General features: G+C 40.2%; 1 protein-coding gene across 3 annotated transcripts in view; it reads right to left on the reverse strand.

Moving 5' to 3' along the window:
• Positions 1–91: 91 nt before the first annotated feature.
• sun2 (Sad1 and UNC84 domain containing 2) overlaps positions 92–15480 on the reverse strand; it is a 23067-nt gene continuing 7678 nt past the window's right edge. The window contains exons 1-18 of one of the 3 annotated variants that reach the window (XM_046840922.1): positions 10953–11161; positions 8973–9090; positions 8774–8886; positions 8484–8657; positions 7217–7276; positions 7032–7125; positions 6887–6948; positions 6696–6805; positions 6485–6604; positions 6296–6349; positions 6115–6158; positions 5857–6007; positions 5484–5708; positions 4839–4923; positions 4064–4179; positions 2992–3159; positions 2807–2899; positions 97–2131 (exon numbers count right to left, since the gene is read on the reverse strand). In XM_046840922.1, coding sequence (XP_046696878.1) covers positions 2015–2131; positions 2807–2899; positions 2992–3159; positions 4064–4179; positions 4839–4923; positions 5484–5708; positions 5857–6007; positions 6115–6158; positions 6296–6349; positions 6485–6604; positions 6696–6805; positions 6887–6948; positions 7032–7125; positions 7217–7276; positions 8484–8657; positions 8774–8886; positions 8973–9090; positions 10953–10983 — 1935 coding nt within the window. In that variant the 5' untranslated portion in view covers positions 10984–11161 and the 3' untranslated portion in view covers positions 97–2014. Of the gene's footprint in view, positions 2132–2806; positions 2900–2991; positions 3160–4063; positions 4180–4838; positions 4924–5483; positions 5709–5856; positions 6008–6114; positions 6159–6295; positions 6350–6484; positions 6605–6695; positions 6806–6886; positions 6949–7031; positions 7126–7216; positions 7277–8483; positions 8658–8773; positions 8887–8972; positions 9091–10952; positions 11162–15480 lie in introns of those variants that run through there. The other 2 variants (XM_046840921.1, XM_046840920.1) reach the window with 2 other exon arrangements.

Below are 15480 nucleotides of genomic sequence, written 5' to 3' on the forward strand. Positions count from 1 at the left end.
GGACAGATGCAGTGACTGAAATTTATTATATATTATATAATATTTATCCAATATTGATCCAATGTTGGATTTTTTTTAAATATTATAGAGACATTTTTAAGATGACAATTAAAAACCTTAAAACTCTTGTTTAAATAAAAAGGTTGATATTACCTTCAACTACACAATCATTTGCTGATCCTTCACTTAGTCTAATGAAATGAATTCGTCATTGTGAAAGAAAAAAAAAAGCTAAAAGCCGAAATGTATAGAATTCTATTTCCACACAGCATCTTACATTTTTGTAAGGGAACTTTGGATATAAATGCTTATAATAATAAGCATTTAAATGTTTCCCCGACCCAGCAGGAGAGTCCAGATGAACGAATGAATAAAACCGCATCATTACAATACAACCAAGTGTACTACTCCTAGCCACGCCCACTTACAGAACAGCGTGAGTCAGATCTCAAGTCAGCTGATTCAGCAGAAATTCATTCGATCAAGAACAACAGTGATGAGGTCAAATCCACGTGCTTCAAAACTCTCTAAAGATATTACATTATACGGAAAGTCCTGCCTCTACATAAAAATAAGTCGGAAACAACACTTTGCGTGAAAACGCAAAGATATGCTCGTATTAGACAATAAAATATTACAAATTTTACCTCGTATATAAGCTATAATACGTTTTTGATCAAAGTATTGCTAATTATATATAATAATATTATGTATGAAATCAGACACACAACCTAGTTAAAGGAACTACTCAGTAAGCTTAGCATCTCTTCTGACTAGAAGAACGTAGCTTGAGAAGCAAACTAAAAACATTAAAACGTACCAGCAAATCAAAACTTGTGTAACAATATACAACATGAAATCTACCCTGTAAACTGTATGTGCATGAATTCTACACACTATTATAAATTATCGCTTAATTGCTGAAATTATTTGAACTTATTACTTAACAAATTCTAGCTGGTGACCTTGTTTTTTCAATGTATTTTGTTAAGTTGAGCCTGAAGCTGTGCATCATTCGAAATTTGTAACATGAAATGTCAACACAGCAAAAAAGAAAAAAAGCCTTAATATTTTAAGTTGGAGTAGTCACTATGTGTTGTGTATAAGCAATGAGTTACAAGAAATAATTCTATTAAGCACAAAACCTGGGATCATAATTCGTCCAATGAGAACTGAGACAATACAAAATGGCTATGCTCCGCGTACTGCACTATGGAGTGAACGGGGGAAGAAATTGTAGGTTCTCATTGGAAATGAAATGTAGGGACAATCAAATGGATGCTGATTTATGTGGGTTGAAACTCATGATAAGTGAAATTAAATAATGTTCCATTATGTTGGATGTGAATATAAATGTAAAAAGAAAAAAGCAAGATATGTTTTTGTTAAATAAATTTACGTAACTCCACACAAGGTCGCTGATTATTTTCTGTGATGAATTCGTTTTTTTCCTTACTGTACTTCTAAGAGAAAAATATATTCTCTCGCTAAAATGTTAATCACATTCAATTTGTACTTAAACGTGCTGTAAATTTTCTCCCTAGAAATTGTTTAAACAGGCAGCTCATTTATAACACAAATATATACAAACTTGAACTATAAATTTTTTTTAAGAGCCAGCCGTATTTTTTAGCAAGAGAATTCGAAAATGCTAATACTGTTGATAACAAATCCTCCGATTAGCTTTGTGCTAGTGACTTAGTGCTAATCAGTAGGTGTTTGAATTTAAATAAATAAAACAGTACATTCCTTCGGAGTTAGCTAGCAAATAGTGCAAAAGGTCTAATAAATTATTTTTTTTACGAGTTTTTCCAAACCTATTTATATGATTGTTAACACCTACAGAACTGAAACCCTGTATTTATACTTGGCAGGTGTGTGTTTGTGTGTTGTGTTATGGAAGAATATCTTGGAAAGTCTTGATATCTCTCCATCACACTGCACCCTTTTTTTTTTTTTTTTGCATAGATAGGTCAAGCTCTATCCTTCCTTCCTTCCGTGTCCATTCCTGTCATTAGGCGGATGCAGGTTGGCCGTGGACCCGAAAGCGATACACACAGGTGTACTCAGGGTGACCCCAGTTACTGAGAATCCTCAGCTCCACCAGCTCGAACGCATCACTCTGAAAGTTCTGAAAAAACACAACCCAAGTCTAAATATTCAGCACAATGAATATCGTTTAATATTTCGCTCGTTAGACTGTAACACTGTTTTAATCGAAAAACTGTTTGGACAATATGGGTGCAGTTTCTCCTGAAAATTTGTTGTTGTGGATTAATATAGTTGGAGAACCTGTTCCTGCATGATAATGCCCCTGTACACAAAGCAGATGAACATCTGCTTGATAAGGGTTGGAGTGGAAGATCTCCTGCTATAGGGGTGAATATTTTATTCTGACTGCACCCCAGGCCTCCTCACCTCACTTACATCCACAGCTTGTCATTCAGCTAATGAACAAAAGTCTCCACAAAAATGCTCCAAAATCTAGTGAAACATCTTTCCAGAGGAGTGGAGGAAAAATAATAACAGCAAATATGGAACAGGATGTTAAAAATTTTGGTAGTGGGAAATGTTCGATTAATGGTTGGATCTGAAGGTTGTGAGTTCAAATCCCAGCGATACCAAGCTGCCGCTCCTGGACCCCTCAGCGAGGAGCTTAACCTTATAGCTGCTCAGTTGTATAAATGAGATCAAATGTAAGACCTTCTGGATCTTCCAAATGCCAAAAATAGAAATATAAAAGTAAAAAGCACACGTGAATCCTATCATTAATTTCTGGACCAGAACTTCTTCACTCTTTCCTCACCTGCACTGCAAAGGTCTGGATGGATTCTGCATCCTGGTCATAAACGAACGTTCCGAGAAGCGTCCCGTCCACGTTCTCCTCGTTGGTCATCCCCTAGAAAACCCGCACGTGTTAAATTTTACACATTTTTTTTTAACCAAAAAAACTGGTACTTTTTCAGAACTCTTTCGTTTGTGGGGACTCACGTAAACGGCGAAGTCTTTGGGTGCGCTGTCGATGTGCCCGGTGGGGGAGAGAACCCGGGGCAGGTGCTCCAGGGAGACGTGAGTGATTTGTACAGGGTGAGACAGGGCGATGACGAGGAAGCCTTCGGAACCACGAAACGGCCAGCACTTCCCGGGGTAGAGCTCGGGCTGTAGTCACACACACACACACACACACACTCAGCTTGACTTTTTCTGGATTCTGAATGTGTGTAATAAATGAAAATTTTCACAGGAACTTCATCTGGGGAATTTTGGAAATGTTCCGAATTGGAAACCTGCTAGAAATGTATAGGGATTTATGGGAATTAATTAGAAATTTGGGGAAATGTAAATTAAATTGTAATAGAAACATTTTGTTTGGTCATAAGGTGACACATATGCAAACAAACACATTTAAATTCTAAGTAGAATAGTGGCCCTTTCTTTATATATATATTTCACAATATTACTGCTTTGCTCTGTATTTTTGTTTAAATAAATGCAGGCATGATGAATATTAGAGACTCCTTTTCTTTTAAATGTGTTAACCTTTGACCAGAACTGTTCTTGTGTATGATAACAGAAATCTGCATTGCAGCTCGAGCGAGGAAGCCTCGTAAATTGTCGATAAAATAGTGGGTGCTTATTAGCATAATGTTGCACAATCACGTACATGGAAAGTTTTAGGTTTAAAAGTATCTCATATTTATGCAATTTATGTGAAAAAAAGACAAAGATGGACATTCTTTTTCGACATTATTTTGAGTGCAGGAGTCAAGAATTGATGTGTGATGGAGGGATGCACGGTGCATGTAGGGGGCGTGGCCTCAGTAACCCTGCAGTAAGAGTGTGTGCTGTGTGCATGTGATTGACGAATGTGCACGTAGAAATTCAAAATTTTTTCCCATTAAATTGATGTTGTTTTTGACTCACCTGCCATTTTGTAAATTCCCAGTTTATTCCCATGGAAAGTTTCAATTCTTCAAAATTCCCAGAATTCTGCAACCCTATATGTGTGTGTGTGTGTGTGTGTGTGTGTGTGTGTGTGTGTGTGTGTGTGTGTAAGACAGACCTGTATGACAGTGCGAGGACTCTCTGAGGGATACCACAGAGGAAATCCGAACAGGCTGATGCACGCTGACCTGGTGTGATACGTCTCCGAGCAGCGAGTGTTCACCACACTGGCACCTACACACACACACACACACACACACACACACACACACACAGGAACCTTAAACCACATCAATATTAAGCATCAACTCTGACAAATCAAATAAAGCAAAAAGAGATAAATGCTCTCCGAGTGTGTAACATCTGAAACCTTCTTTTGCTTTGTTTTGTCTAGTTCACTTGTGTGCGTTCATTTCTTTTTTTCTCACCCATGTGTGTCTGAAATCAGGTCCTGCAGGGAAAAAACCTAATATCATTTCGTAAAGAATCACGCTTCACGTTCACGCTAATCTTGAAACGAGCCGGCGTGCTGGATGTTCAGCCCTTGACCTTAGAGCGATGTGGCTTTCACGCTAGCTTTGTAATGTAGATAAGCTCCGAGCCCACATAAACATTTGCTCGTTTTCATTAGTTATATGTATGAAATTGCAGACAAATCTGCATTCGGGTTCGTTTGGCTTCCAAAGCCTCGAACCTCCACAGTTCGCTCAGGGTGTCGAATTGCGTAACACAATTTCATCACAAATGTGTTTTAAAGTGTATATAAATCTATTAATCTGAACACAGAGAATAGTCCATGTGTGCAAACTTGAGGAGAATTCTTTTTGTTTGTAAATGTCTCAGACTCACACACAGACAGACCCTTAACCCCAATAGAAGGATTAATGCGCTACCCGAAGACTCCAGCGCGTAATCTGCCATTCCGATCCCGTCGGCCCTGTGGAGGCTCAGCGCCCTCTGCACGATGCGTTCCACATCCTGTCACAGCATAAATTAGAACAACATTTATCATGTCACGAAGTGGCAATGTAAACAGGGCAGTGTGCAGGACATACACAGGATAATGTGGGTAATAAAAAAAAAAAAAAGATCTTGGAGAGGGCCTGGGAAAACACACACGCACGCACGCACGCACACACACACACTCTCTCTCTAAATGTAGAGAACCCTAAATTTACTGTGGGAAACTTAACGCATAAACAGTGGACATGTGCACATCCATAACTGAGGCCGATGCGATTTACCAACGATACGATACGTTAAAGACAGAAGAGATGAGAAATCGATTTAGGGGCAAACACTTTTTCACACATGGCCATGTAGTTCTGGATTTTGTTTTCCCTCAATAATAAAAACCTTTATTTAAAAACTGCATGTTGTGTTCACTTGTGATCTTTTGCTAATATTTAAATTAGTTTGATGATCCTGAAACATTAAAGTTGCAAACATGCAAAAAAATTTGAAATCAGGAAGGGGGCAAACACTTTTTCACACCACTGTAATTGCATTTTTAATGACACAGCTCTACACACACGCACCATTATGCTGACTGCTCCCACTCCTTCCTCCTTCAGCGTCTCTCCCACTGTCCTCCACACATCACTCCTCTCCGTGTTCTCCCTCTCCTGTCCCAACCGGTCCAGTACTTTCTTTTCCAAGTCCTCCAGCGCCCTCTGCAGCTCAGGCCTCATCACTACATCACGCTCTGTGCTAACCGAACCGGACAGCTGCTGCAGCAGCCAATCAGAGAGCTCGGCCTTTAACTAGAGGATGAACAGAAAGCATGAGTATTCATATTCTATTATATTTATATTGTTGGTGGTATCGGACAAGTCCCTGTCAATCAACATCTTCTGTCCAATCAGAACATACGGTTCTACAGCTCTCCGTGTGTGTACACACCGATCATACCTTCGCATTCTGAGATTCTTGAGCGTCCAGTCTGCGACCCAGGCGTTCGGAGGCCGACTGAAGGTTGGACAGGTCCAGTTTTAGATCGGATATCTGATTCTCCATCCCCAGGGTTTCCTCTTTGATCAGGTGCCGATGTTCCGAATCGACGCTAGATGGAGGTAAAAACAAAGTGCAAATGGAAAAACCAAACAAAATTAATACGAAAGTGGTTTCACGCAACAGCGATGAAGAAGGACGGCTGTAACACACACTTACTTCCGCACTCGGGTTTTTAGCTCTTGCACATCCATTTGCAAAATCTAAAACCCAAACACACACACGAATGTACAGGGTAGACAATTACATTGAAGACATTAAATATAATACTGGGAATGTGTGTGAATGATAAGAATTAACAAACAAGCACGAAAAATTTCATGTGTGTGTGTTTTCTCACCTCATATGAGCGCTTCTGCTTTTCTCCATCCTGTTTTAGTAACTTGATCTCGTTCTATGGTGGTAGAGAGAGAGAGAGAGAGAGACAGAGAGAATGTGCAAGTTGTGAGAGATAAACAAAAAAAAACAAAAACAAAAAAACAAGGACCAAACATGGCCTATGAGGAAATTTTCAGATCCACGTTCTCACCAGGACGTTTTCCAAATGGTGGTCTCTGCCCTCAAACCGCTTGGTCTCTCGTTCCAGCAGGTCGGTGTAGAGTTCGTCTTTTAGAGCTGCAAGACTTGCGTAGACCTCGCTCTCCTGAGACTGAGATGGACGGAGAAAGTGTTCAAAAATCAGCAGCAAAATTAATGCGCATCAAAGCAAAATAATATCACGTGGAAGTGACGTGACTTACTTGCGTACGAGGTTGAACCTGTGTGTGTGTTGTGTGCTGAGGCTTAACCGGAGGAGATCGAACTGACCCGGGAAATAGCGCCAGAATACATGGATACCAATACCACACACCTATAACACACACACACCTGTTTTTAACACTAATGGGTGTAAACGTTAAGATGAAGACGTACATGTTCTACACACACTCACCGAAAAGCAGCAGGACGAGGAGCAGCAGGAGGAGAAGGTTCTTCCTCATACCTGCAGTGCACCTGAGGACAGACGGATAAAGTGTGTAATCATGCTGAACACACACACAAAGAGAAACACACACGTACACACACACAGCGTTTACCTGCTGAGCAGAGAAACATCCAGCAGAGACATTCCAGATGTTATACTGTACCACGCTGTGCCCAGCCAGAAGTACACCAGCGCGAAGGCACGGGCTGGACACACAGGGACAGGAATTACGTTACAGGATTATAAGCGTGCGAGTGGTACATTAGGACGAGTGTGTGTACAATACGAGTCTCACACCTGAGGCAGTCAGTGCGTCACAGGGTCCCGGAGCTCCTTCTGATGGAGGCTGAGCAGAGGCTGTGGGGAAAAAATTATTCATTAAAAAAAAACCATAAAAAAAAAATTCAAGAAGAAAAAGAGCAAGAGAAATAGCTAGAGAGTAAAAATAAATTATTTAACAAATATTTAATAAAGAAAGAAATATGAGGAATATTTTAAATATTTTGTCTTTCTGTCTTCTGGACTGTAAACGCGCTCTAATGTTTAATTATTCTTTTTTATTGATTTTTTTCCCCTCCCGCAATTTATTTGTGTATAAATACATTTTTCATCCATTTATTTTGTTCATGTTTATTACAGGTCGACTGATTAGAATTATTTCATTTATCAATTATAAATAAAAAAATATATAGCGCTCTTTGAGCAGCACGCGGTCCCACGTGTAAAAACAAACAGCACGTGGTGACAGTGATTCGCCTCTAGAGGCCGCTCTTGTTATTAGAAAAACTATCGGCATAAATTAATGCAGGAAGTTCCGGCGATCAATTCGGTGCTGCGGCAAAACCGATGAATCGGTCCACCTGTAGTGTGTATAGGAAAAATCATTAAAAAATTTTTTTTAATAAATAAATAGATACGCATTTCTATGCTATATGGCCAAATGTTTGTGGACACCAGGCCGTAAGATTGCTGTGCTTTTTTGAACGTCCCATTCGACATTTAGTCTCTTTTGTGGAGATTTGTGTGAGATTTCACTCAGCAACAAGAGTGTTAATAAAGTCAGGTACTGATGTATCTGAGGTTTAGAGCTCTGTAGAAGAAGATCTTCCACTTCAACACATGTAAAGCATATTTTCATGAATTTGGCTGATGACATATAGTGGAAAGGTCAGGTGTGCCAAAACTTTTGCCCATATAGTATAGATAGGTAGTATATAAATATATATTTATAGGTGCATAGAAGTATGATTAATTGATTCTAGAGGACTTTCATGCAGCATCCATCAATTTACATTATCATCATCAACCACCTTGGACCTGAAACCCTGAAACACACGAGTGTGCAAGGGGAAATGAACAGACAGCCAGACAGGAAACAGGAAGCTGGTGTGGTTGAGCTGAGAGAATAACCTCACTCACGCACACACACACACACGCACATGCACACGGACCTAATTTCAGACTAATATTTAAAGTATGAATGATCAGAGAAGACGTAGTGAGACGTCCCACACAAATTTGTTTATTCCGTTAGATACTTATACACATTTCCTCACAAACTCACCTGGGGTTGTGTTGTGCATGCTGGGACTCCGCCCCTGTCCTTCCTCTGATGAGGAGTATCCCGAGGAGAAACCTGAAGGATCCATCAGAGTCAAAGAGCTTGGAGCTGACTGGATCAAAGGGGTCATGATGTTGCCCGGAGCCCGAAAAGCTGAACTCTTTCTCACTGGTGGCACTGGACAATCACACACACACACACACACACACACACACACACACACAAGTTAATAATAATCTTTATATTCCAAACAAAGATATATATAAATGTCTTGTGAAGTCATCAGCACTGACCCAGGAGGAGCCCGCTCTTACTCGGGGTGTGGGATCTGCTCACTTCGCCGTCTCTGTGGGCCCCGGGAGAAGCTCCGCCCCCTTTTCGGCCTGCTAGTTTCCTTTTGAAGACCCTGGAAAACAACCGAACGAATAAACAGAGGGTCCCGTTGCTTTTTTGAGACAATACACGTGCGCTCTCTGGAGACATGCCCCTTACCTCACGGTACTCTCTCTGTAAGAGATTTGTCCTTGAGATCCTGTAGAGCTGGTGCTCGCCGTGTCATCGTCGTGTGGGTGGTATCTGCTCGTCACCAACCGCGCGCTACGCCTGGACTCTGCAGGACAAGAGATGATGGGGGAATGACACGTGAGACACGTGACTGGTACTCCCTACTAAACAAAAGCTCAAACCAAACGAACGGTCTTTGAGGTCAGCGTGGTGCGTACGCGTCTGTTATACTGATGCCGTAATGCAATATACACGTTCTGGCCAAAAGTATTGGGACATCTTTAGATCCGATAGGATTTAATTGAACTAGGAGAATCATTCCTGAGTGGAAGATCTCCTGCTATAGATAGCTATTCCTTTTGAACACCTTTTGAGATGATTTTTTGTTACTGCACCCCAGGCCTCCTCACCTCACCTACATCAGGTGCTGACTTGACTAACACCCCTGTGGCTGAATGAATCTCTTTTTAGAACAGTGGAAGTTTTTATAACAGCAAACTAAATGTAGAATGAGATCACAAACCCATCTTATGCTCAGGTGTCCAAAAACCTTTTGCGTTAAAATGTATCTTATAACAGAAATGTCTCAGTCCATCATAGACACACTGTAAGTTCTTATACTTCACCTTCTAATCTGAAGATTTCATATTAAAAAGGTTCTGAGCAAGGGGCAGTGTGATCCCTGCCTCAATGGGCCGCTATTAAAGCATGATGCAGTTCACTTCTTTGAACACTAGGTGGAATAACGACTCGATGGCAGAGGGAAGTGTTAGGAAGTCAAGCATTTGTATAACGGTATTATAATTTAAGCAATTATAGCTAGATAATAAACATAAACACACTGTTAGCCTGCTGAATTTATATCACTAAATATATTTCCTGGATGTACCTTTTATATAAAATATATATTTATATACACATAAAATATCTTTTTTATTGTACACATTAGCAGAAGTCGACTATGCTGGCATACTAATCTATAACCAGCTCCCACGTTTAAAACAGTTACCCTGCAAACACTTACACAGACACACCCTGGTGTACTAAAATATATTCACTCACACACACACACACACACACACACACACACACACACACACACACATCTCGACCATCACCACAGTGTTTTGTTTCCATGGGCAACGCTGAGCCTCACAACACAACTGAAGGGGATTTTATCTCAGATTAGCTGCAGGAGGACTGTGTAAATAGTGAAAGAAATGACAGTATGTTTGACGAAAATGTGAGAAATATAGAGATGGAGATAGAGATGAGAGAGATGAAGTCAGATGGAGAGAAATGGAGAGAAAGATGGAAGGAGAGATGGATGGAGAGATAGAAATGGAAAAAAAAGATGGAGAGAGAGATGGAGAGGGAGAGAGATGAAGATATGGAGAGAGATGAAAAGATAGAGAGAGAGAGGTGGAGGGAGCTGGAGAGAGAAATGGAGATAGAGATGAGAGCGATGGAGATAGAGATGGAGAGAGAGATAAAGACATGGGATGAAGAATGAGACGAAGAGATGAAAAAAAGAGATAAGCGAGATGGAGAGAAAGATGAATAGAGAGACAAACAGAGAGATAGTGATGGAGAGATGAAAAAAAGAGACGAGAGAGATGGAGAGAGAGATAGAGATGGAGACAGAGATGGAAAGAGATGAAGAGATGTTGGAGAAACATCTTGGAGAAACATCTTGGAGAAACATCTTCCATCCACTCCCTCCCTCACGCGCGCGCACGTGCTGTACTGTGTGTTATTCTATGATAATTAAAACAGCAAACTGCATTTATACATATATTGCATATATACAAACTCCTCAGTAATCAGCTGTTCATTACATCCTGCATCAACACACACACACACACACACACACACACACACACACACACACACACACACACACACACACACACACCAGTGTTATAACCTCAGGCTTTAATCAAATAAACTGTTTGCGTCCTCACTCACCACCAGGTTGGGCTTCGGGTAACGAAGGCATGAAGCTGGTAAAGTACAACTGAACACACACACACACACACACACACACACACACACACACAGCTGCTGTGTGTCTTAGAGGTTCACTGTAAACTAACAGTAATAATAATAATAACGGTGGTAAAACTAAGTAACAGGAAACCGTGACAGTTATACCCGGAAGCAGGCAGTTGACAATGTGAAACCCCGCCCCCGCCCCTCTCTCCCTCTCTCTCGGAGTAATGTTCAAAAATATGCAGTCGGGTTTCAGATCTGAAATTCGCGGTGAAATGTCTCCATCTAGTGGTCAGGTTAATGAACTACACTCTACACTAAACTGAGGCCGCTTTAAATTTTCCCTCGATCTGTTTATCCATCTTTTTATGCAACCCCCCTCTCAATCTCTCTCTCTCTCTCTCTCTCTCTCTCTTTTATCTCGCTCCATCTCTGTCTCTCCATCTTTCATGAGTTTTATTATCAAAATGATCCAAAAGAACCGTTTACATGAATCAAGTCTTAAGTTAATAATAAACGAATCTACAGTAAAATCCACTTGAACTTTATTAAAAAAAAATCCTGATAAATCTTCTTACATTAACTTTTTTACCAGTTCATTCATTCATTTAATCATCCTTTTTTTTTTAGCTTTTTATATCGCTAACAAACCTAAAGTGCACACAAATCAATTACTGACTGACTCTATTTTTCTATCTCTCTCTCTCTCTCTCTCTCTGCATCTTTTTCTCTCTCTATCTCTCTCCATCTCTTTTTGGATCTCTTTCTCCATGTACCAGAAATCTGCATCAGGGGCTTTATGTACTAAAAAGGGTTAAACTGAAGTTAAAATATGTCTTTGTTTGTAAACGGGACTTATTACTGATCTAAAATCATTAGAATGAATAAATAAAATAATAAATAAATCAATGAATAAAATGATCGTCAGTGTTTTGCTTCTGATTATGTTGCTTATTAAGGTGTTTATTGTTATTGTTATTATAATAATAATAATTATTATTATTATTTATCTGTAAAATGTTATTAAATCATTACATTTACTAAACCTTACAACTGCAAGTGTTTGCACTTCCTCGATGACACCACTAGAGGGAAACATTACCCCGCCCTATACATTTATGTTAAAACTCGCGAGCTCTATTTACCTGCTGCCTTTTTTTGTTTTCCCCTTCAGTTCTGTCACTTACACCTCCCACCAAACTAAAAAAAAACATTTAAAGCCGGTTAAATCTCATGATTATCTCCAGTGGTGACCCGAATCCCTAACCTGCAGCTTTTACGCGTCAAAATCTTATATATAACGATATCTACTGTATTTCTTCAGACAGAAACAGTAATATGTATAATATCAGTGTTTTATGAATAAAATGAAAAAATAAAAACAAAAACAACATTGAGATCTATCGTTTTTTTCCCTCTAGCACCAGCTTGAGATTAAGTGTATGGCTAACAGTGGCAGGCGGTCAGGGCCAGTAAAGACTTCTCTGCTGGCCTAAACACTATCAGAAGCACTGACCTACATTGACCACATCAATTCCAATATTGTTCCATCAAATTGTATGAATTTATTCCCAGCAGTTTATTCTCTTCATTTTGTAGCGTTTCTCTCGGCTGCACTGCTTCCAGTACGTGTATGTGGATGTTAGATTTTTTTGTCCAATCAGATTTCAGCCTCTATGTGCTGCCATGTCAATTTAATCTGCCCAGAGCCTTCAGAATCAGTACTGCTGGCTCTCTGACCATAGAGAATATTATCAATGTATCTGTTTCTTTAACCAATCAAATTTCATATTCGCCTCACAGGGCAGCTAGCTGGCCCAGAATAGCACCAAGTTCGACTAGTAAAACACGTCTGTAGCTCTGCACATGTTAATACGTCTGAGTTCGACTTTTTTATGCCTACAGAGGAAGAGAAATTGATTTGGTCTCAGACATACTGAAAAATCAACTTTGAAGAAAAGCTAGACGTGGTGAGGAGGTCGGCCAACCTGAAGCTAGCTCGCTTGTCTCAGCCCGGGAAAGGGTTTGTTCTCCACTTCCAGACCAGTGAATACGAGCGGTACCACTGGATTACAGACTCTGAGGGGTGCTGCACATTATGAGTCTGTATTTCTGGTGAGTAGGTTGTATTTTATTTACATTTTAATGTTTTTGTCATGTTAGTAGACAAATATTGATTCTGAACTGCTCCAGATGATGTAGGTGCACAGTTGCGGTTGTAGTGTAGAGGTTTGGAGTCTTAACTGGGTTAAAATTTTTATTGTTTATTTTAATTGTTTTATTGCGTTTTTGTACAGTATTGATGGTTTTTATAATTGCGACGTGATAGTGGTGGTATTGAGATGTGGATTAAGTCGGGTACGTCCCCACTGAAGGCCCAGGTACCAAATGCACGGCCCACCACTGACAGCTAATTACATTAAATATGCTAACTCCTTACCACTGCGAGATGGTAAACTAGCTAGCTATTTCAGCTGTGCTATTTGATTAACGCTAGCTATAAAAACGTTTGAGATCTTTCAAGTACAAGAAGCCTAGGAAATCTGTAATAAATGTAAATGAATCAATAAATAGCCTCAGCTTTGTACCATTATATATCTGTGTGCGAGTTCAGACCCACGTTGTGTTGACGCTGACTGCGACTGGCATTAGCGAGTTCACACACCTCAACATATTATATACACATATACAGTATATCTGTTTAATACATGCGTATGCATGAGATTAGCGTCCTAGCATTTTGTTGGAGAGATTCTGGTTTCTGGAAATAGAGAGACACAGAGAAAGTGTCAGACCCTGTGTGGGATGTTGTCCTTGGCTTCAGTACTCCAGGATAGCAAGTTTTTACGTTGGTCCGCTAGTCAGTCTAGAGAGCAGAGAGGCGCTAGCACCATTCCACAAATAGTCTCGGTTTACACATTGGCCTGTTTTCCTTTCCCTTTTTTTTTTTCTTCAGGTTGGAAAAAGATCAAAAAAACAAAAAAACAAAACACCTTCTTCCAGGAGTTTGGGGGATTTATGGATGTGTAAATGCGATGAACCCTCGCCTGCAGGTCCATCGCTCGCTAACGCAGCGCCGTGTGAAATACCGAGGCTGTGATCTTTATCTTGCTGATGCTGTTGCTATGATTTCTTACACACACACACACACACACACACACGCCTAAATGCAGCAGACATACCATTATTATAATCACCGCTACATTTATCTGTAATGTCTGTAAGATAGTTTTGGTTCTTGGCACATTCTTCCAAATAAAAAACTTACTTCGTGCCCTGCACATGGTATAATGTATCATTAGCTAGCGAGGCAACCCTGTGTTTTTCATGTATTCACAAATTTCTTGCTGATTAAATTATTGGCACCCCCTGGCTCCAGAGAAACTATATGAAGCTCTTGCAGGTAGCTGAAAAGATTTGCGTCACTTCCTTTAAATTTATATAATTAGCTAGTTAGCTAACCTGCTACCGAGCCATTGAAATAAATGACAGAAGTCAGACAAAGACAACGGGCTTCTCCAAACTTTGCTGGGTTGAACAGGAAGTGGAGTTCAACTCCAGTGCCTTCTGGGTAAGTTCTGTTCCTGAACACTAAGATGATGCTGAGTCGGTCCCTCAGGCCTTGAGAACATGACGAGGAGGAAACAGCGCAGGGGAAGCGGACGATGATGCATTAAAAACAGGACTGGGAAAAGTTAACTCCATCTACAACACGGATACACACACCCACACACACACACACACACACACACACACACACACACACACACACACACAGCTAGACAAATGGGTTGGACAGATGTACACTTGTGCAGGACATACACAATGGGGGTGGCGGACCAGAAATACCACGACCCACCGATCTCGAATTTTCTATACAGAGACTCAGAGTGAGACAGAGACTGAGACTGAAGAAAGAGACATACATTAGATTAGACTGGATTAGATTAGATCAGATTAGACTGGATTAGATCTATTCAGATTAGATTAGATCAGATTAGACCAGGTTAGATTGTATTAGATCAGGTTAGATCAGACCAAATTAGACTGGATTAAATCAGATTAGACTGGATTAGGTCAGATTATATTAGATCAGATTGGATTAGATCAAACTTTATGGTTATTGCAGAAGTTAAAGTACAAGGCAACAAAATGCAGAAAATACAGAGAGTGAGGCTGAGACTGAAGAGAGATTCAGACAGAGAGTAAGACAGAAAGCAATCTGAAATAGAGAGAGAGAGAGAGAGAGAGAGAGAGAGAGAGAGAGACAATGAGAGAGAGAGAGAGAGAGAGAGAGAGAGAGAGAGAGAGAGGTCTGGATTGTCCCCAAATGTGTCCCAGTGGTTAGTTCTCTTTTTGGGAGGGTCCATTCCGCTACAGAATAGACCATTGTTAACCTCACAAAATTTCCACACACACACACACACACACACACACACACACACACAGCCGTTGTGTCTGATGGTGGATATGCTAATAGAGGACAATCATTTTCCACCTTCAT

The sequence above is a fragment of the Silurus meridionalis genome, chromosome 26 (assembly GCF_014805685.1).
Source record: "Silurus meridionalis isolate SWU-2019-XX chromosome 26, ASM1480568v1, whole genome shotgun sequence".
Classification (NCBI taxonomy): domain Eukaryota; kingdom Metazoa; phylum Chordata; class Actinopteri; order Siluriformes; family Siluridae; genus Silurus; species Silurus meridionalis.